This window comes from Haliotis cracherodii, unplaced genomic scaffold (genome assembly GCF_022045235.1).
Source record: "Haliotis cracherodii isolate W230 unplaced genomic scaffold, xgHalCrac1.p SCAF_20, whole genome shotgun sequence".
Taxonomy (NCBI): Eukaryota; Metazoa; Mollusca; class Gastropoda; order Lepetellida; family Haliotidae; genus Haliotis; species Haliotis cracherodii.
The window spans coordinates 13,693,119-13,716,643 of NW_027266276.1; the positions used below are offsets into that span (position 1 = coordinate 13,693,119).

The 23,525-nt window shown below is 39.9% G+C and overlaps 1 protein-coding gene across 1 annotated transcript; it reads right to left on the minus strand.

The window, feature by feature from the left end:
* Window positions 1-1,815: 1,815 nt before the first annotated feature.
* On the minus strand, window positions 1,816-22,305 carry LOC139470387 (uncharacterized). Its single transcript, XM_071252805.1, has 8 exons — window positions 22,259-22,305; window positions 9,124-9,314; window positions 7,628-7,736; window positions 6,377-6,496; window positions 4,561-4,721; window positions 3,175-3,454; window positions 2,074-2,220; window positions 1,816-1,895 (listed from the first exon to the last, which is right to left on the minus strand). The coding sequence occupies exons 1-8, from the start codon at window positions 22,296-22,298 to the stop codon at window positions 1,816-1,818; spliced, it is 1,128 nt and encodes a 375-aa protein (XP_071108906.1). The 5' UTR covers window positions 22,299-22,305.
* Between the last annotated feature and the right edge of the window lie 1,220 nt (window positions 22,306-23,525).

The window sequence follows — 23,525 nt, forward strand, 5'->3', positions numbered from 1 at the left end:
ACCTTTTCCGAGTAACTTAAAATTAAGAGCGACAAAACCCTGTCATATTCATCTTTCCCGAAAACATGTGTTTATAATTCGCTATCAAATGGCGATGATGCCAGGTGTTCGCGAAAAGGTGAGCGTATCCTGCCCCACCGTTGACACCCGTCACAAATATGTGCACAGGCAAGTCAATTGTTCATCTGAAATAACACGGAACATATGGTACAAGTCAAAATAGGGAATGCTTTTAGCGATATTATAGCAATATCACGGCAGGGGACACCAGAAAGGGGTGTAACATACTGTGCCCATGAGGGGAATCAAACCCGGATCTTCAGCGTGACGAGCGAACACTTTAACCACTAGGCTAGCCCACCTCCCTCCACATTACTAAGATAAATGCTTTTTGAAAGTTTTACTGGGGCCTTGAATGTTGTAACCTTGTAACAAGCTTTTGAGCAAGAGTCTAATGACACTTTTTCGAATCTTGGCAGAAAGAGCATGCACGATTGTACCTCAAAAATTGTGAAATGTAGACAAGGGCTGGAGCAGCAAAAATATTGTTCGACATATTGACTATTGGAAAGTTGAAGTCATCCCTCTTGTCAGACAGTCTTGTTGAGAGTGTTTTGTCACTTACAATCTTATGCATAGATCTAAATATGAAACAGATGAAGCGCTCTCACTGGTCATCGTTATTCCTAGTTCAGGTGGGTAAATCAGTGGAAGGGAATTGGCTATTTCCTGGTTATTGAACAATATCACATCATCGATATACATGAAGCTAAAGTTAAACTTATTGACCAATTTACTTTGTTTTGTCTTTAAAAATCTATTTTGTTCCACTGTGTTGAATGCTTTTTGTGGGATTCAATACTTGATGTGGATATTTTACTTAAAATATCTATCTACTTGCGTCATCCTTCGAGACAGGTTTATGAGAGTGTAATAAGCCAACACTCCTCAACACCTGCTGTTAGTAGGTTTACACTCACTCGTTGATGTTGGTCTCTTAGAACTCGCTTTGAAACTACGAGTTACACGCACGAATACCCCTGAGACTGACGCTCTGATTGATAGTCAACATTACAATAGCTGTAGTTATAACTTCCTCTGAAGACACACAAATAGATTATGTCGCCACTCATTAAATGTTTTCAGGTCTTTCAGATATACATACATATTTACAAGGCAAATATCCTTAAACTACTGTGTCGTCATACTCCCCTTTGTACTTTCGTTTCCGTTTTGAACACTTTAACCGACATGGTGAGGTGTGATTCCAGTGTTCTTCATCAGAGCTGATTTTTGTGCTGTCTTTTGTTTGTCTTTTGGTGTGTGTGTTTCTTTTTTGTTGGGGGATGGGGGGAGGGGGGTATTAAATTCAGCTCAAATTGCCTTTTTTTAAAAATACCTTGTCAGTCGATCTAAAAAAAAATGTCATTTGTATTGTTTTGTTTTTGTTTTGTTTTGTTTTGTAGCAAATATAGCCTTTGTCATTTTGAAGATTGATCTTGTCCATTATATTCTTCATCGCACAACGATTTCATTTAATTCACTTAAAACAAACAAGAAAGTGGTACGGAGTGTGTTCATTACTATATGATAGTATTCCCTTTTAGGAAAGAAATCTTGAACGCCATTATTGATCGTCATGAAGGGATACTAACAATGTACACATTAAAGAAGACAACGAACTCCTTAAATAGGAAAAGTGGAACCGAATTAAGCAGGGTAGGGTCTCTTTTAATGATCGGTCGGTAACATTTTAATGTGGGCGAATGTAAACTTCAGCCTGTCCCGTCAGCAATGCGCGGGCAACTGGAGGGTCTATACAGTAAAGGCAGCGTTGATCCACAGGAGTATCCCCACGAGAACTCCAAGCATAGACACATCCAGACGGTGTACTCCTGGAAACAATAACAGACCGACGATGACAAGAACTGACTACATTTATATCAATGTCCTGACTTGACTGTCAGTGTTTTTATTCATTACAAATATAAAATGAAGGGCCCCTATTCTTGCACCAATCAATTTAGACACATAGTGAGAACAACATTCGGAATGTACGTCATGCAGAGTTACCTGCACTTGATGCTGGCGAAAGTTTGCCCACAGTGTCAATGACAGCCTGGGTCGTCTTCCCGACGAACTGGATCCTCTTGTCCGTGACCTGACTCATGTCATCACATGATTTATGGTAGCAGGTTTTCATGTAACCCCGAAAGTTGGCTGCAAGAATACGTTATATTTTGTGAATCAAAATTGCACGGATAATAGAATGGTTAATTTGTTTGTTTATTTCTTTGTTGCTTTACGCCGCACTCAGCTATTGTCCAGCTATATGACGGCGGTCTCTAAATAATCAAGGACCCGTGAAGATCCCCATTCAGATTCAGCAACCCATGCAACCCATGATCGGACGGTCAGGCTCGCTGACTTGGTTGATGCATGTCATCGATCCCAATTGCGTGGATCGATGCTCATGATATTAATCACTGGATTGTCTGGTCCATACTCGATTATTTACAGACCGCTGTCATAAAGCTGGAATAAACCAACAGACCAGCCAACCAACTAAATAATTAAGTTGGAACCAGACAATCCAGTGATGGACATCGTGAGCATCAATCAATGCAATTGAGGAACGATGACATGCATCAACCAAGTCAGCGAACCTGACCGTCCGATCATGCTTCAATTTCGTTTCAACATCTAAGCGTGGGCACGGGTGGCCCAGTCGTCTGAGGCGCCGCAATTCGCTGTGCAGAGTTGGTCCCTTGGGCACGCCAGAAACCTATGGCGGGTTCGAATCCAGGTTCGCCTCGATTATGTTTCTAGGTTTGTCAGCACCATACCTGTGCTCGTGGGTTGCACCGAAGAGGTAAACGTCTGAGACCTGCATCACTTCGGGCTTTCCGCCCACATTAAGCTGACACGTCGTGATATAACTGGAATACTGTTAAAAGCGGCGTTAAACCAACTCACTCAACGTCTTAGCTCTGAATTTCGCGAGTGTAGTTTGATTGTGCTTCTCCGTTTGGAGACCATTGACGTGACACTTAATTGTCATGTCAATGCTCTCCAAACGAAGAAGCTATAGAAGCCGAATCTACCAGAGTATTTATCGTACTAGAATAGTTGCATAACACGAGATTGGATGGCATTAGAAACAAACCTTCTTACCAGTGTCAGTGAGGAAGATGGACGGGATGCCATTCAACCAGAGGGTACTGTGGTCACTTCTCATAAGTTCCGAGTAGGTATTGATTTCGTCGACAGTAACAGAAGGCCCAGTTAAGGTGGAGATGTAAACCTTCTCCATGCCAAACTCCGGCTGACCCAAAGCGGTGTAGGATTGAATGAAAGAGTTGAGAACACCTGAGTCAAAAGGACGTCCGATGACTGTCAGGAAGTCTCCTTTGTTGTTGTTTGAGGCGATCCTGCTCACAACGCTGGGAAACAGCTGCAACAAATGCATGAGTCTTTTTCACGGAAGTCAGGAACCCCCAGCTATACTAAGGTGGAATATACAAAATCGAGTGTGGACCAGATAAACCAATGAAAGAATACACGAGCGACTCTTTGTTTGTTTGTTTGTTGTTAAACGCCGCAGTCACCAATATTCCAGCTATATGACGGTGGTCTGTAAATAATCGAGTCTGGACCAGTCAATCAAGTGATTGACATCATGAGCATCGATCCACGCAATTGAGATACGATGACAGCCATCCATGTGTCAAGGTGACAAAATGCTATCAACTAAGTTATAGAGCAGTCGTGTGGATCCAATTAGTCGCCTTTTCACGGCAAGCATCAGACTGCGAGTCAAGTGATGGGATAATCCGTCTCGATGACTTGGTTGATTGTGCTAGCATTACATACCCGGGTTACGGAGTTCGACAAATTCACGACATTAAGTCTTCAAGCCTAAATACTAACTTGGACTTTCGGGTATGCAAATGAGTACTCCGAAATCGTTTAGATCTTTAATAAATACTTTTGTTTTAATAATTAGAAAATGGACGATGAGGTAACTTAGTAGTTAAAAACAAAGGATTCTGCTCGTCACGCCCAAGTCCCGAACTCAATTCTCCACATTGGTAAAAATGTGTGAAGCCCTTTCCTGGTGTCCGCCGCCATGATCTCACTGGCATATTGTCCCAGTTTTGACATTTTACTTATGTGTATATATAACTATAACTTTCGTATAAAAGCCAAACTTTTTTTAAGGGGCGGTCGGATAGCCTAGTGGTTAAAGCGATAGTTCGTCACGTCGAAGACCAGGGTCGATTCCCGACATGGGTACAATGTGTGAAGCCCATATCTGGTGCCCACCGGCGTGATATTCCTGGAATCGAACTCACTCACTCACACTCAAACGTTTTCAGAAGCCAATGTCAATCAACGGCATTGACTAAACAATTGTAAGTTCAATCTCAATTACTAGCGACAAAACCTATCCAATTCTTCAGTGGTGTGGAAACTGACGCAATCGCATTGTTAAATGACGTCAATCGGATATGATTTATGTCACTGCAAACTGAAAAGTTTGGAAAACTAAAACGTTACCTTGTCAAATCCAGTAGGTACAATCTGTGATTCCGCGCTGTCATCGAAGTTCAATATATTGTCCATCACAATGACGCCGATTACTGTTGGTGTCGTGGACCAGTATGAATTCACCCATTGAGTCATAAACGCTCTACTTCCGCATCCAAGACTTCTGCAGGCTGGGAATGGATGTACAATGAAACCTTCTTAAAAGAATTGAACTTTTTCTAGGATATGTATGAGCACTGTAAACTACCGCGCCATACTTTACTATAGCGTCGCCCAGTCGTCTAAGACGCCGCACTTCGCTGTGCAGAGTTGCGTTCCTTGAGCATGTCAAAAATCTGTGATTGTGGGTTCGAATCCAGGTTCGCCCTGATTATGTTTCTAGGTTTGTCAGCACCATACCTGTGCTTGTGCGTTTCACCAAAGTGGTAAACGTCTGAGACCCTCTTCACTTCGGACTCCCTGATAAAGCTAACACGTAGTGATATAACTGGAATACTGTTAAAAGCGGCGTTAAACCCAACTACCTCACTGTGGAGGCATATAGGTCAAAAACTTAATAAGCTAACAGTTTTACATAATGTTGTTTTTCTATGTTGGTGTCAATAATGTTGAACAAATTTATCAAACAGGCATAGTTACGTATTCCCTTAATTTCTCATTCAAATCCCTATTCCACTGATAAATTACGTTATACATTAATATGACGCCACGCAAAAAGGTTACACTACAATGACATCATATTTTAAAGACCTTACAGCGCTACCTCATTCCGTCATGCTGTGGGCCATGCATGGATTGTAAATGGGAACATCTTACTTCTGGTATGGTTTATTACGCCGAATATTTAACGATCTATGATTCATGTTTTTAGTCTGTAATTCATCGGTTCATAATGGTGAAAGAATGACAAACCATGCAAAACAGAAAACCTTACCATGTTTTTAACGCAGGTTTGAACAGTATTTCAATTATATCACGGCATATCATGTTACCACTTTACCTGTAACCTCACATGTCGTGTTAAGTTCTGTAACTCAGTTTTCCAACATTTGTTCAGTTTTACATGTCATGACTCCAGCTGGTACATGCTGCACGTGGTTTTTCGACAGAACGCTTTGATGGAATTCCTTCGACCGCGACACGCAGTATTGTTTTACTTTAAGGTACCTCGATGTTTTCTTATGCTTTCTAATATTCCTGGCATTTAAACGGTCATAATGGATAAAACACCCCTTTTCGGGTTTGGTTGAAAATGTAAAACCTTGATCTCGGGAAAAGGCCTCGGGCAAACGGCTAGCGGTTTTACATTTTCAAGCAAAACCTCGGAAGCGTGTTTTATCCCACGCATCATACTCCTGGCGAATCTGGCATTCGAACACCCGCGATCATAAGTCAAAGGGGGTACTGAGGGATGCACCTCCGCACAACGAATTTCTTGGTCTTTAAGGACAAGCCTACCGGCGCTGGTACGCAATCCAAGAGAGGCAAGGTTCCAATGATCCAATTGCTGGGGGGCGACTAATGTAGTGATGAAGTACCAATGTGGTTACTATTATCTCTAGCTACATTTAGCTGACGGGAACCTGAAGGTGTCATTGTTGTTCTAATGGGTAGGGAATTCACATGCAAAGTCATTTTTAAGGGTGAAAATATACGTTTATTTCTTGTTGTAAGTTGCTACAAATGTATTCAAACCTTCAGCTCAGGGCAGAAACATTATCAATAAATAGATGGAAAACCTGCTTGGGTGTTATTGTTGTTATGCGTTGAATTCATGTTAGGCCCTAGTGTGTTGGGGGAAAACATTGCTTTAAAATATTCAAACCTGATCCAGGCTCCAAGAAGTCGAATGCAACAAACACCACGGTGTAGTCTCGAGTAAACTTGGCGAGATGTTTGGCCGCCTGCAACATGGCCACGACCCCGGCTCCGTTTGCATTCACGCCTGAAAAAATGGTGAATGCAGGTGAGGTGAGGTAAACATGGGGTCTAACGTCGCACCTAAGATTATTGCATGCACTGGTGTGTGTGTGTGCGTGTGTGTGTGTGTGTGTGTTACCAGGTTACCATGCCGTAGTTTTACATGAATACCCCACTCAGATACAGTATACTGACTCCGAGCCGACCAGTCCTTGTTTTATCCCCTTAATGCCGAGTGCCAGACAGGGTAACAACAAGTACCATCTTTTAACGTCATTTGGTATGACGCAGTCGGGGATCGAACCCCGGACCTTCCGCTCCACTAGACCACGGAGGCGGCCGGTAAATAAAGGAAACTTCATATTTCACACATATTTTTCATGTTTAAAAGGTGAAATTATGATAAAGTTAAATGTATAATAACTTGGACAGTTACACCCCAGGGAAATGAGATTGAAATTCGAGTGTACTCTTATACATTGATGACCAGATTTCAAATGATATGTGGGCGGTGGGGTAGCCTAATGGTTACAGCGTTCTCCCGTCACGCCGAAGACCCGGGCTCGATTCCCGACGTGGGTACAATATGTGAAGCCCATTTCTGGTGTCCCCGCCGTGATGTTGCTAGAATATTGCTGAAAGCGGCGTAAAATCATACCCACTCACTCACTTTAATAATATGTTGCGCTGCTAAACAGCAGTACTTGTTAGAATTTAGGCATATCATAAACGGCAGTAGTAGTAGTAGTAGTAGTAGTAGTAGTAGTAGTAGTAGTAGTAGTAGTCCCGTAAAGACCCGGTTTAGAATAGGTCTTCAGCAAACCTTGCTTGTCGTAAAAGGAGGTGCATGGAATCGTATCCCAATTGTGTGGATCGATGCTCATGATATCAATCATTGGATTGTCTTGCCTAGACTCGATTATTTACAGGCCGCCGTCATATAGCTGGAATATTGCTGTGTTGGGCGTTAAGCTGGAATACTGGGGCGTTAAACAACAAATGGAAAATGGCTTTGCTGACAGACACCATTTGTACATATTTGGAATATTTCTGACTGAGGCGTATAAAAACTTTAACTCATTCATGAATAGAGTTATGATGTAAAAGTATTTCCTTTTAATATATCACAAGTGAGGGTTTGGCAACACAAACTCACCTGGAGTACCCGTCGCAGTGTCGTAATGAGCGGCGACTCCAACTATCCTGTCATTGGCTGTTTTGAAAAGCTTTCCTTTCGAAATGCCAATAACGTTGTTGCCTTTGACCTGAAATAGAGAAACTATCAGTTAAAGAAATTTGAATAAAAGCAACTCGTCCTAACATAATAAGTATATCGATGTTTTTAATGATGAAATTCTCAATACTTTTAAGTTACACTGACGGGAAAATATTTAAATTGTAACGTGACTGAAATATGTTGGCGTTTCGTAAATTGACTCAGTGAAAATTAGGCACATTAACACTCGAATGATTTTACACATTGACTGTATCATATATGCATCAATTATCCACATGTATATAACCTTCCTACTTCACATTTCACAGAAACATTACACCGAAACGTCCCATTATTTGTAATAAAGAAGTTGTATATCAATAGAACTATCTCCCTTGCGTAGCACCCAGACACATTCCAAGGAAGTGTTATGATACCTGCTGATGTACACGCAGTACCACTTCGGTAACAAAGGACGTCATTAAGGGCTGCAATAGTTAGAGGTTAATCTTTGGCAGTTTTCAGATCATATCCCATGTAAACCCGATAGCGAATATCAGCCCAAGGGCCGATTTGAAAACTGCCACATAATAACCTTTTTATCATATACCATAACATAAAATTGTAAAATGTATCTATTTGCAAGTGAATTCCAAACAGTTTCACCTTGTTTGGAAGTCATTGGCTCGGGAAAGCTTGCTGAGCAGACGAGCAGACGACCACTAAGGGACGTAACTCTTACCACCCTGGCTCGTATCGTCCGCCCATTCAAAATGCATTGACAAGCCATATCAGCCCGGCAGAGGATGTAATACGTGTCTGGTTATTACAACCCCTTTGATAGGAGCGTCTCCACGTTGGCTCTATTGCAAATGCAAAATGACTCGTGTCATTGCTAGGTGTATGATAAAGAAAGTTATTGAGGAGTGCATTATTGAATAGTAGTGAGGGGAGAAATAGTGAACGTTATTTAGAAATGCTTTATGGAACATACGCAAGAATGCAACATGGAAAGTTATTGAGGAGCGCAGAACGCAGAACGTTATTTAATTAGCATAACAGAATTGACTTTTTTGAAAAGTGTACGTTTAGTTGCATACGTACATGCAATCTATGAGTTTTGAAAAATAAAAATAAAAATTTGTATGCGTGCGTGTGTGTGCTTCTTGTGTAATTCCGCACTCAGCAGTATTCCAGCAATATGACGGTTGCCTGTAAATAATCGATACAAACCCCTAATTGATATTGTGAGCAACCATCCACACTGTCGGGGTAAGTTGGCACGCCTTCAACCCAGTGACCGAACCTGAACACCCGATCCGAGAAGTCACCTCTTATACCCAGCACAGGTTGCCGAGGACCATTTCTAAAACGGGATCCCCACTGGGGACATCAGCATACTAATGCTGGGTAATGTTAAACGTTGATGACGTTACCGTCGAGACACCTGTGGCAAAAGTATGTGTGTGGGTCTCCAGGCCGTAGTCACCGAACTCCTTCAAGATGAAATTCTTTGCCGCCTTTTTGTAGGTCGGGTCTGTGTCGTTGTTCCGTGACTGGGAGAAGTAGCCCTGAATGGTGGTCTTCATCCAGACAGTGTCTACATCAGATGTGCCCAGGACAGACCCTATGGAGGAAATATGGCACACATTACAGGTCACGCACAACACGTTTTGGGATCTTAGATCGTGCGCACAGTCTTAGGACAACAGGTCAATATATTTTTGAGATTTGCGATGTCATTGAGTATTCCATGCACGGAATTTTCGTTTCAAAATACGTTGTTATCGTTATGAGATACAAACGTTATCAGCCATGTTCCGTACATCTCTCAGTCTTTGGACAGATATGGCGTCACTCTGGAATGTTATGACGTCATTATACCTTGTATGACAACACGAATACACAATAATACCCGCAAATATCAAAACACATACTGTCGTAGCTGCTTCCGGGCGTCAAGTGCGACCCAACTACAGTTACTGAAAGTATTGCCGTTCCTGGTCACCATGGTCAGTTAAGCCATGACTGTGCAGCTCGCCTTGTCAACATCGGCTCAGCTCCGTCAAGGAGTGATTGGTCTAACGACGCTTACTCCAAGTTGTCTCAGTCAGTATTCATACTCGCATAATAAGGAAACGCAACACCAGCTTTATACTCACATAGTTTTACTTACTCTCAGTCAAGAAGTTTATTGTATGAAAGGCCTCCGGCCTATATACATATACACACAATGTATACATACTTTCAACATATATGTGAGTTCTAGGAGACATTTGTATTTACAAGTTCTTGCCGAATATTGAGTGCTTGATGGAGAAATTGAGCTAAACTGTAGATTACACCAGAAAATTGATTAGACATAAGTGATATAAGGGATGTGGTACATTGCTGTTTAATGTATTTGGCGGGTACAAAACGTTTTCGGATATCTTGGTAAAACTCACAGACAAAAAGTATATGAAATTCGTCCTCAACACCAATATCACGTAATGGACACAAACGCATAGATTTTAACGTATTTTGTCTTCTTCCGGTATTTACTCTATTATCACTCAGTCCCATACGAAAACGCGTGAATGTTGAACGAAGATTTAAATTACAAAGGACACTTAAATATTTTTCAGGCTCCAGTAAGGATTTGAATGATCTATACACATCATATCTGCTTCTTGCATTTAAATTAGACATCCATGTTTGATAAAAGGTATTTACAATTCTTTCTTTGAACATATTTACAAACATACAGGTGTTACCAACTTCTTGATAAATCCAAGCATAGCCAAAGCCATTTGAGAACAAGAGTACCCGAATATTTGATGCCCAAGTTGTGTAACCCAGATTATCATAGTTGTATAACATATTGTAAGCTTTCCTTGGCAGTCGCTGTTTGTGCAAAGTAAGTATTTTTAGCCAATATCTGATACAACGAATATATGAATTAACGTACAGAGGATATCTACCGCACTCTCCGTAAACAATATTATTAGGGGAGTTGACTCCAGTCATTTAAAAAAAATTACAAGCAAGAAGATGTACTTTTTCGATTGTATCAAAATGTTTAAAACCCCATAATTCAGAGCCATACAAAAGTATTGGTTGTATCTGTGTGTCAAACAATTTAAAGAATATACTTGGGGATAAAGACTGGAGTTTAGATAAAGTTGACAATAACATGACCATGGCTTTTTTACCCCTTACAGATAAATCCTTCACAAGATTACCCATACTGAAAGTGTTGGTAAACGGAACACCTAGGTATTTATACTTGCTAACAACTTTAACTCTTGAACCCTTATATAACCATTTTTCGACTGAAGCTAATGGACCACCTCTTCTAAAAACGACTATGTTTGTCTTTTCTAAGTTTACAGTTAACTTCCAATCATCAGTGTAATCAGTCAAAAATTTTAATTGGTTCTGAAGACCCGCGACTGAGTGTGATATAAGAATAACAGCATCAGCAAACAATGATAAGAACAATTCTAAAATATCCGGACATAATTGGACCCCGTGTTTGCCACTATTCAATATTTCTATACACAATTCGTTAATAAAGAATGAAAATAGAATGGGACTTCATACACATCAAAAAGTCAGTGAAATCACCTTTACAACGCACACACGCCCTGACATTAGAGTACATGCTTTTAAGAATCAGGTACATTTTGCCCCGTAATCCAGCTCTCCTAAGGCACACCCACAGTTTATGACGATTCACAGAATCAAAAGCCTTCCGGAAATCAACAAAAGCTACATACAATTTTCGCCCACGTTTCATCAAATATTTTTCTATAATTGCATTTAATGTTAAAATATGATCTGTAGTCGAATAGTGTTTTCTAAACCCGGCCTGATATTCTGGAATGCTATCCCTCATATTGGCCCATAACGTTAGTATGTTGTTTAATATACTCGAAAATACTTTCCCTAAAATACTGTTTAATGTTATACCTCTATAATTATCTGCATTGCTAGCATCTCCTTTCTTATGAATAGGTATAACAATGCCCTTCGACCACGAACTTGGAAATACGCCTGAACGAAAAATCATATTAAACAATTTTGTAAGATAGGGCAAAATTATCTCCTTTGATGGTTGCAGCATTTCAGCAAGAATATTATTCAGTCCCGGGGATTTACGTTGTTTAAGTGACTGAATTGCTGTCAGTATCTCATGATGTTGAATATCAGATTCAAGGATTTCCCGATCTATTTCAGAAAAGAAATCATCTTCATTTATAGGATCAAATATGTCATCAAACATCAAAAAGCGTATGATCAAATACGTCATTTGTTGAAAATACTTCTTTAAAATCAATTGCCCATTCACCTTTGGAAATGCTACAAGCAGGGATGTTTTTCATGTTAATGGATCGAACCTCTTTCCAAAATTTCTTAGCATTACCCATTGCATTACATAGCTGTCCAATTCTATTGTGTCGTATCTTGTTCTTATATAACCTGATTTCGTACTTATATCGATTTCTTAAGGAACAGTAACTCTTTCTGTTATCAGCAGACTTGTTACTTCTAAATTTCCGTAGTGCTCGCCTCGTAGCACGTTTTGCCTACATACATTCAATGCTATAACGTCTCAGTCCATATATCAATATCACGACAGGATCAGACCGGGCTCGTCACTAAATGGGAAAACTTAAAACGATCGGGATTCGACTCGATCGACTGCAAACCGCGCTCTCTTCTCCTAATGTTGAAGGTATAATTTTACAGTGTTCTGGCCTAGCCTGTCTTTGTCACATGTCACAATACCTCATTTTCATTCGTTAAAAGTTAGATCTGACCATGAACTCATGTTTGTCATAATCGGAAAAATACAGAAGGCTACGTGCCAGATTGATCATCTCTCTATTGAATGTGTGGCTCACTCCGGATGCTACAAATGAAAAGTATCTTACCTCTCTGCTTGATTCATTAACTAATCGACGATAACATGGAACCAATCCAATGATAAATATGGAATGTCCAGAATACTCTTGTGATAAATGTAAAATGTCTTTCGAACTAAAAGTTCTGTCACGGACTTTGTATATCTAATGCAACTCATTATTGCAGCTATAAACGGTTAAATTGGTTCAATTTAGTTATCATTTTCTAGTGTTTTTGAGACGCATTTTAACCTTATAACAACACTATTCATCGATGCTGGGAGAGAATGTATCTGGAAAAGTATCCATGCGCAGTAAATAATGTAAATCTTGAAATTAATGCGTCTCCAAATTAATGCGACTGCTGATCCCTAGTAGTCTAGAAGTTCAGGGTGAATCAGCCGTGAATTAGGAAGTGCATTGGATATGTCTTCAGTGCGTCTATTGCTAGCATGAAGCTGTACAGACGAGAATTAAAGAAAATACATTAAATCGTCAAAGATATCGGTGTAATCTATGACAGAGGATAAGTCGAATATTGTTCAAGACAAATGTCAATGGGAGTAGCGTCGCAACATTCTTTAAGCTGTGACTTCGCTGCAATGTGACATCGCGACGTGAGGCCATAGCTCTGAAGGATGATGGAAAGACGGAAACGCGAACGTTTTTAACCAGTTACTCAATAGCTTGCACATTAACATGTACACTTTGTAATATGAATATCTTGTCCTCATGTGGTTAAAATACTTCAAAAAGGGGAATTAATATTAATCAATATTAATTACACCTTTGTGCAAACTTGTTAAGACGGGGAGTGATTTCCGTGTATGCCCATACAGCATCACGCCACAGACTGTACAACTAAACTTCGCATCTCGCACAAACTGTACAACTAAATTCCCTCTCTCTCACTAACTGTACAACTAAACTTCCCATCTCGCACAAACTGTACAACTGAATTCCCTTTCTCGCACTAACTGTACAACTAAACTTCCCATCTCGCACAAACTGTACAACTGAATTCCCTTTCTCGCACTAACTGTACAACTAAAGTTCCTCATTAGCACAAACTGTACAACAGATTTCCCTTTCTCGCAGTAAGCGTACAACTAAATTCCCTCTCTTGAACTAACTGTACAACTAAATTCACTCTCTCACACTAACTGTACAAAAAAATTCCACCTTTTCCAGTAACTGTAAAACTAAATTCCCTTTCTTCCACTAACTGTACAACTAAATTCCCTCTCTCGCACAAACTGTACAACTGAATTCCCTCTCTCGAACTATCTGTAAAACTAAATTCCCTCTTGCTCACAAACTGTAAAACCACATTACCTCTCTTGCCCTATAGATTCCTTCTTTTCCAGTAACTGTACAACTTAATTCCCTTTTTTGCATTAACTGTACAACTAAATTTCGTCTCTCGCACTAACTGTACAACTAAAGTTCCTCATAAGCGTAAACTGTACAACTTAATTCCCTCTCTCGCACACACTGTAAACTAAATTCCCTCTCTCCCACAAACTGTCATACTAAATTCCCCTCCCACACGAACTGTACAACTATGTTCAGTCTCTCGCACTAACTGTACAACTAAAATTCCTCATTAGCACAAACCGTACAACTTAAGTCCCTTTCTCCCACTAACTCTACAACTAAATTCCCTCTTTCGCACTAACTGTACAACCACATACCCTCTCTCGCACTAACTGTACAACTAAATTCCCTCTTTCGCACAAACTGTACAACCACATATCCTCTCTTGCCCTATAGATTCCCTCTTTTCCAGTAACTGTACAACTGAATTCCCCCTCTTCCACAAACTGTACAACCAAATTCCCTCTCTCATGCTAACTGTACAACTAAAGTTACTCATTAGCCCAAACTGTAAAAATGAATTCCCTTTCTCTTACTAACCGTGCAACTTAATTCCCTCTCTCTAACTACATTCACAACTCAATTCCCTCTCTCACACTAACTGCACAACTAAAATTCCTCATTAGCACAAACTGTACAACTAAAATTCCTCAATAGCACAAAGTGTCAACTTAATTCCCGCTCTTGCACTAACTGTACAACTAAATTCCCTCTCTTGCACTAACTGTAAACTTAATTCTCTTTCTCGCACTAACTGTACAACTAAATTCCCTCTCTCGCACAAACTGTACCAATAAATTCCCTCTCTCGCACTAACTGTCAAACTTAATTCCCTCTCTCGCCCTAACTGTAACACTAAATTCCCTCTCTCGAACATACTGTACAACTAAATTCCCTCTCTCGCAATAACTGTACAACAGAATTCCCTTTCTCACACTAACTGTATAAATCAATTCCCTCTCTCGCACTTAATGTACAACTGAATTCCCATTCTCGCACTAACTGTACAAACTAAAGTTCCTAATTAGCACAAACTGTACAACTAAATTCCCTCTCTCACACTAACTGTACAACTGAATTCCCTCTTTTGCACAAAATGTACAACCACATTCACTCTCTTGCCCTATAGTTTCCCTCTTTTCCAGTAACTGTACCACTAAATTCGCTTTCTTGCACTAACTGTACAGTTAAATTTCGTCTCTCTCACTAACTGTACAACTAAAGTTCCTCATTAGCACAAACTGTACAACTAATTTCCCTTTCTCCCACTAACCGTGCAACTAAATTCCCTCTCTCACACTAACTGTACAACTGAATTCCCTCTTTTGCACAAAATGTACAACCACATTCACTCTCTTGCCCTATAGATTCCCTCTTTTCCAGTAACTGTACCACTAAAATCGCTTTCTTGCACTAACTGCACAGTTAAATTTCGTCTCTTGCACTAACTGTACAGCTAAAGTTCCTCATTAGCACAAACTGTACAACTAATTTCCCTTTCTCCCACTAACCGTGCAACTAAATTCCCTCTCTCGCACTAACTGTACAAATATATTCCCTTTCTCGCAGTAACTGTACATTTAAAGCTCCTCATTAGCACAAACTGGACAACTGAATTCACTTTCTCGCACTAACTGTACAACTAAAGTTCCTCATTAGCACAAACTGTACAACTGATTTCCTTTTCTCGCACTAAGCGTACAACTAAATTACCTCTCAGGAACTAACTGTACAACTAAAGTCACTCACTCACACTAACTGTACACATAAATTCCCTCTTTTCCAGTAACTGTACAAATAAATTCCCTTTCTTCTACTAACAGTACAACTGAATTCCCTCTCTTGCACGAACTGTCAAACTTAATTCATTCTCTCGCATAAACTGTACAACTAAATTCCCTCTCTCGCACTTACTGTACAACTGAATTCCCTCTCTCTCACTCACTGTACAACTGAAGTCCCTCTCTTGCACTAACTGTACAACTAAAATTCCTTATTAGCACAAACCGTACAACTGAATTCATTTTCTCGCACTAACTGTACAACTGAATTCCTTCTCTCTCACTAACTGTACAACAGAATTCCCTCTCTCGCACAAACAGTGCAACAGAATTCCCTCTCTCTCACTAACTGTTCAACTGAAGTCCCTCTCTTGCACTAACTGTACAACTAAAATTCCTTATTAGCACAAACTGTACAACAGAATTCATTTTCTCACACTAACTGTGCAACTAAATTCCTTCTCTGGCAGTTACTGTACAACTGATTTCCCTCTCTCTCACTAAATGCACAACTGAATTCACTCTCTTGCACAAACTGTACAACCACATTCCCTCTCTCGCACAAACTGTACAACTAAATTCCCCTCCTGCAAAAACTGTACAACTAAATTCCCTCTTTCGCACTAACTGTACAACTGAATTCCCTTTCTCGCACTAAGTGTACAACTAAATCACCTCTTTTGAACTAACTGTACAACTAAATTCACTCACTCACACTAACTGTACAAATAAATTCCCTCTTTTCCAGAAACTGTACAACTAAATCCCCTCTCTCGCACTAACTGTACAACTAAAATTCCTCATTAGCACAAACTGTACAACCACGTTCCCTCTCTCACACTAACTGTACCACATTACCTCTCTTGCACTAACTGTACAACTAAATTCCCTCTCTCGCACAAACTGTACAGCTAAATTGTCATGCACTAACTGTACAACTAAATTCCCTCTCTCGCTCTAACTGTACAACTAAATTCCCTCTCCTGCCCTAATATCAAAACTAAAGTTCCTCATTAGCACAAACTTTACAACAGAATTCACTTTCTCGCACTAACTGTACAACTAAATTACCTTTCTAAAACTAACTGTACAACTAAATTCACTCACCCACACTAACTGTACAAATAAATTCCCTCTTTTCCAGTAACTGTACAACTAAATTCCCTTTCTTCCACTAACTGTATAACTTAATTCCCTCTCTCGCACTAACTGTAAAACTAAATTCCCTCTCTCGCACTTACTTTACCACTGAATTCCCTCTCTCACTAACTGTAAAATAAAATTCCCTCTCTCGTACTAACTATACAACTAAATTTCCTCTCTCTCACTAACTGTACAACCAAATTCCCTCTCTCGCACTAAATGTACAACTAAAATTCCTCATTAGCACAAACTGTACAACCACGGTCCCTTTCTCGCCCTAACTGTACCACATTCCCTATCTCGTTCTAGCTGTACAACTGAATTCCCTCTCTCTCACTAACTGTACAACTAAATTCCCACTCTCGCACTAACTGTACAGATAAATTGTCAGGCACTAACTGTACAACTAAATTCCCTCTCTCGCTCTAACTGTACAACTAAATTTTACTCACTAACACTAACTGTACAAATAAATTCCCCCTTTTCCAGTAACTATATAACTAAATTGCCTTTCTTCCACTAACTGTACAACCACATTCCCTCTCTCACACTTACTGTACAATTGCATTCCTTCTCTCTCACTAACTGTACAACGGAATTCCCTCTCTCGCTCTAACTGTACAACTAAATTTTACTCACTAACACTAACTGTACAAATTAATTCCCCCTTTTCCAGTAATTGTACAACTAAATTGCCTTTCTTCCACTAACTGTACAACTAATTTCTCTCTCTCGCACTTACTGTACAACTGAATTCCTTCTCTCTCACTAACTGTACAACAGAATTCCCTCTCTCGCACAAACAGTGCAACTAAATTCCCTCTCTCTCACTAACTGTACAACTAAATTCCCTCTCTCGCACTAACTGTACAACTAAAATTCCTCATTAGCACAAACTGTGCAACCACGTTCCCTCTCTGGCTCTTACTGTACCACGTTTCCTCTCTCTCACTAACTCTACCACATTACCTCTCTCACTCTAACTGTTCAACTAAATTCCCTCTCTCGCACTAACTGTAAACTAAATTCCCTCTCTATTGCACTAACTGTACGACTAAATTCTCTCCCATTAACAGTGCAACTAAATTCCCTCTCTCTCACTAACTGTACAACTAAATTCCCTCTCTCTCACAAACTGTACAACTAAAATTCCTCATTAGCACAAACTATGCAACCACGTTCCCTCTTTTGCTCTTACTGTACCACGTTCCCTCTCTCTCACTAACTCTACCACATTACCTCTCTCACTCTAACTGTTCAACTAAATTCCCTCTCTCACACTAACTGTAAACTAAATTCCCTCTCTATTGCACTAACTGTACGACTAAATTCTCTCCCATTAACAGTGCAACTAAATTCCCTCTCTCTCACTAACTGTACAACTAAATTCCCTCTCTCTCACAAACTGTACAACTAAAATTCCTCATTAGCACAAACTATGCAACCACGTTCCCTCTTTTGCTCTTACTGTACCACGTTCCCTCTCTCTCACTAACTCTACCACATTAACTCTTTCACTCTAACTGTTCAACTAAATTCCCTCTCTCGCTCTAACTGTACAACTAAATTCCCTCTCTCGCCCTAACAGCAAAACTAAAGTTCCTCATTAGCACAAATTGTACATCTAAATTCTTTCTCTTGCCCTAACTGTACAACTAAATTCCCTCTCTCGCACAAACTGTACGAAAAATTCCCTCTCTCACATTAACCGTGCAACTAAATTCCCTCTCTCGCACTAACTGTACAACTGATCTCTCTCTTTCTCACTAACTGTACAACATAATTCCCTCTCTCGCACTAACTGTGCAACTAAATTCCCTCTCTCTCACTAACTGTACAACAGAATACCCCCTCTCGCACTAACTGTACAACTAAAATTCCTCATTAGCACAAACTGTACAACTAATTTCTCTCGCACTAGCTGTACAACTAAATTCCCTCTCTCGCACAAACTGTACGAAAAATTCCCTCTCTCACATTAACCGTGCAACTAAATTCCCTCTCTCGCACTAACTGTACAACTGATCTCTCTTTTTCTCACTAACTGTACAACATAATTCCCTCTCTCGCACTAACTGTGCAACTAAATTCCCTCTCTCTCACTAACTGTACAACAGAATACCCCCTCTCGCACTAACTGTACAACTAAAATTCCTCATTAGCACAAACTGTACAACTAATTTCTCTCGCACTAGCTGTACAACTAAATTCCCTCTCTTGCACTTACTGTACAACTAAATTCCCTCTCTTGCACTAACTGTACATCTAAATTCTCTCACACTAACTGTACAACTAAATTCTCTCGCACTAACTGTACAACTAAATTCTCTGTCTCACTTACTGTACAACTGAATTCCCTCTCTCGCACTAACTGTACAGCTAAACTTCCTCATTAGCACAAACTGTACAACCACGTTTCCTCTCTCGCACTAACTGTACCACGTTCCTTCTCTCGCAGTAACTGTACAACTAAATTCCCTCTCTCACTCTAACTGTTCAACTAAATTCCCTCTCTCGCGCTAACTGTACAACTAAATTCCCTCACTCGCGCTAACTGTAATACTAAATTCTCTCGCACTAACTGTACAACTAAATTCCCTCTCTCGCCCTAACTGTACAACTAAATTCCCTCTCTCGCCCTAACTGTAGAACTAAAGTTCCTCATTAGCACAAATTGTACAACTAAATTTTTTCTCTCGCTCTAACTGTACAAATAAATTCCCTCTCTCGCACTAACTGTAAAACTAAATTCTTTCTCTCGCACTAGCTGTACAACTGATTTCTACCTGGAACATTAGATGGTCATTCCCTTGCCTTGTCAGCTAAGACAAAATCCCAAAGTGATGCTGTTTTTTACATGTTTGCAACTTTGATGAAACCCACGAGCACGGATAAGGTGCTGACAAACGGAAATACATAATCAGGGCGAACCGAGAATCGTATCCACGATCATATAAACTTTGGGCCAACAGAAACGCCACCAAACAAATAATGGTCGTCAGTTTTCAACAAATTTGCCAAACAGCACGAAAACAGTTGGGAACACATAGCTGGAATGCAACCTAACTATTCCGTGTGAACATGTGCACGTGCTTAACATGTTTTGCGAGAAAAGTGAATTTAATCACTAAAACATCGAAGTGCGCACAGTTACCAGTATGATATTCTGGTATAAAACATGAGAAGGATTTTTCTCTCTCATCACATGAAACCTTTTAAAACACGAACATGCCTCGACTAACAGCGAGGATTCCAGGTAAGAGCGTAGATTCAAAAAAAACCAAGCTTTATAAGGGGATCGGGTGGTCAGGCTCGATGCATGTCATCGTATCCCAATTTCGACAATCGATATTTACAAGTATGATGCTAATCATTGAATTGTCTTGTCCACAAATGATTATTTACCGAACGCCGTCATATATCTGAAATATTGTCGAGTGCAAACGAAGCAGATATGCCTACATTTCAAATAGTTACAGTATGTCAGTGAATTTGGTTTAAGGCCTATTCGAACATTATATTAGTTATGTCAGAACATAACTGAAAAATGGTACGTCAACCGAAGGTTCCTCTTCAGCAGGTCATTCGAAGATTGTCAGAGAAAATGACTACAGGACATGAGTGAGTGAGTGAGTGAGTGAGTGAGTGAGTGGGGTTTTACGCCGCACTTAGCAATATTCCAGCAATATCACGGCGGGGGACACCAGAAATGGGCTTCACACATTGTACCCATGTCGGGATTCGAACCCGGGGCTTCGGCGTGACGAGCGAACGCTTTAACCACTAGGCAACCCGACCGCCCCCTACAGGATATGAATTGTCTGAATACGCCAGTGGCTTCAACATCATCACAAAGCCTTATAAACACGGCCCTCTTATACAGACTGCAATTCACTCTACTCATTACCAAGAGACCCGTGAAGATCCGGGGTAGAATAGATCGTCATCAGCCCATGCTTGCCATGAAAGTCGACTATGATTGTCGCAAAAGGCGACAAGCGGAATCGACTTGGTTGGTGACTTGGTTGATGCATGTCATCGTATCTCAAGTGCGTGACTCGATGCTCATGATATCAATCACTGGATTGTCTGGCCCAGACTCGATTATTTACAGGCCGCCGTCAAATAGCTTGAATATTGCTGAAAGCGGCGTTAAACAACAAACAACATCACCTGGAAATCAGTTTTCCTTTATTAATCAAGGGGAGAACGGTATATATGATAAATGTTCTTACCCAATATAGTTTACCCAAAAAGCATCAAGCGGAGATGTGTTTTTCCTTAACGAGTTCACATGTTTCGAGGATTTCTTTAACTATCCATTGAAGTCTTCCAGTTTATCTAGTTTAAGTGTGATGTAACTGATCATGTGGAAGCTGTCACATCTTTATTATGTGAGTGTGTCCTTATGCCTTACAGGGAAACACAAATTTCATTCCAATCCTACACTTACAGCTTTTTTAAAACGCATGTGCTCATGTATATGGTGTCTGCATGTGTTAGACTGTGTCTAGACAATTTTCTCTTTGGTCAGTTACCAGATGGTCAGTTGGTCAGATTTGTTCACGGATGGCAATGACGTAAAACTGGTACCATCAAACTGGATGGAAGGCACAAGCTGTTGTCTTTGGCCGCCATATACATAAAGTGGAACACTAAGAGAACTGTCCAGAATGAAGAACCCAAGGAAATATCGAAAAAAAATCTTGCATGCATATAATGTAAATTTGGATATTAATATTTTGATTAGTTTATTAAGAACTCAAATAAAACTAAGCAATATAGCAGTTAATAAGTATAATATCAATGCTATTTGTCACGTTAGTGCTTAAAATAACTTTTACCAACGTGGCACAACAACATCGGTGCTTGTGTGACTGGCACTACGTAGGCAAACATCGTCGGTCCAATTGAGTTTATAGTGACACAACTGGTAAGTATGGCCTATGACAGTATGCTTATGTGCTTGAACAAACAGGATTACCTGCAATGCATTTTCTCTTTCAATTGCGTTATTATTTGCGTGCGCACGTAACCTATAACGAAGAGACCTTTCCAGCATATTGTCCAAATTCTTTGTACACCTATAATCTACCTGCATATATTCAATTATTTACATTAAATGTATTACATTTAAAATAGACGACAATGGATTGTCGTAAGCAATAAGAACAGCCACAGCGGTGAGAGGTGTACTCATGTAGCAACTTGAATCATGAATGACACAGTATTCATTTGTAACAAAGATGTGCGCGTGCAATACCTATCTGTTTTGACAAAAGTCTTCACGAGCCCGAGCCTGCCTTTTTTAGTGTGCTACGTACAATAATTCAATAAAAATAAAAATATTCGATAAAAATACGTAACTAGTATATTCTTACCAATGATGAACATCACACTGTAAACTGAGAGAGCGTTCATTTTGTAGTTCACCACCAACGGTTTGCTGCGGTTTTGAAACGATACCAACAATCCTAAGCGGTGTTATATATGCCGTGACGTCATTCAACCCATACAGTAAATTCTGAGAAGAACCTGTTTCGAGAGAAAATGATCACGGAAATATGATCAGCTTGAATAGTTTTATCCTATCCAAACAGTAAATTTCTGAGAAAATGATCACGGAAATATGATCAGCTTGAATAGTTTTATCCTATCCAAACAGTAAATTTCTAAGGAAAAACCTGTTTCGAGAGACAATGATCACAGAAACATGATCAGCAACAGGAATCGGTCTGTTGAACGCCTGCCCCCACCCCCACCCCCATCCCAACCCATTACCCACCCCCAGTAATAACTGTCATTAAAGATTGATTGTCTGGTCCATCACATGATTCCTGTTTTGTTTTTGTTTTTTACGCCGCACATACTAACAAATATGTTTCAACAACATTACACGATAGCTGATGTAAATAAAATATCGAAATCAGAAACAAGCTGTGAAGGCACTTGACACTTGATGTACCTGATGACAGGGACTACTTCACCATTGCTTCAGCCACATAATGACAAGTATAAGTTATGGAATTATACACATGGTGTCCATACATCGACATATATGGATGTATTGTATGTGCATGCATTCTGTCTAAGGGGCCTGAGGTTAGCAGCGGGTTCGTTATTCGTTATTCGTTTTTAGGAAAGGGTTACAATACCACTTACACTCTTGTATAATAATTTTCATTACAGTTAAATGTAGTGTAGTTACCCGGACAGTATTTTCTATAAAAAAGTGGTTCGTCAGATAGCACTTATGTTCATTCTATAGGTAAATATGCTGTGGACAGAAAGTTATATACGTCACAACGCAAAACTGATCCATCTGACTGCTATAATACTAAATGGCATGGTATCTTATACAGACAATGTACACTTATTTTTACTGAGGTCTTGAACGTTATACTGAACTATAATCTAAGTTTACTGCACTATGCAAGCTGTTGTCTAGAACTGTGCAAACAAACGTGAGGTTAACGTGTCACCTATATGATGAGTACAGTCATGGGATCCATTACAGGTCGTAGTCAACGATAAAGTTAATTACAAACCCAAACAAATCTAATGTCATAGTATCAGACATTCGGAGAGTAGTAAGACATCTTACTGCAGTTGCGTCATATGTCATCACCATTCACTAACCAGTCATGT

Excerpts from the sequence above, each read along its gene's own strand:
- LOC139470387 (XM_071252805.1), bottom strand. The coding sequence starts at position 22,298 with ATGAACGCTCTCTCAGTTTACAGTGTGATGTTCATCATTG. Across the intron at positions 7,737-9,123 it reads TTGCCACAGGTGTCTCGACG|GTCAAAGGCAACAACGTTAT; the intron begins GTAACGTCATCA and ends TCTCTATTTCAG. Across the intron at positions 1,896-2,073 it reads TTCGCCAGCATCAAGTGCAG|GAGTACACCGTCTGGATGTG; the intron begins GTAACTCTGCAT and ends TATTGTTTCCAG.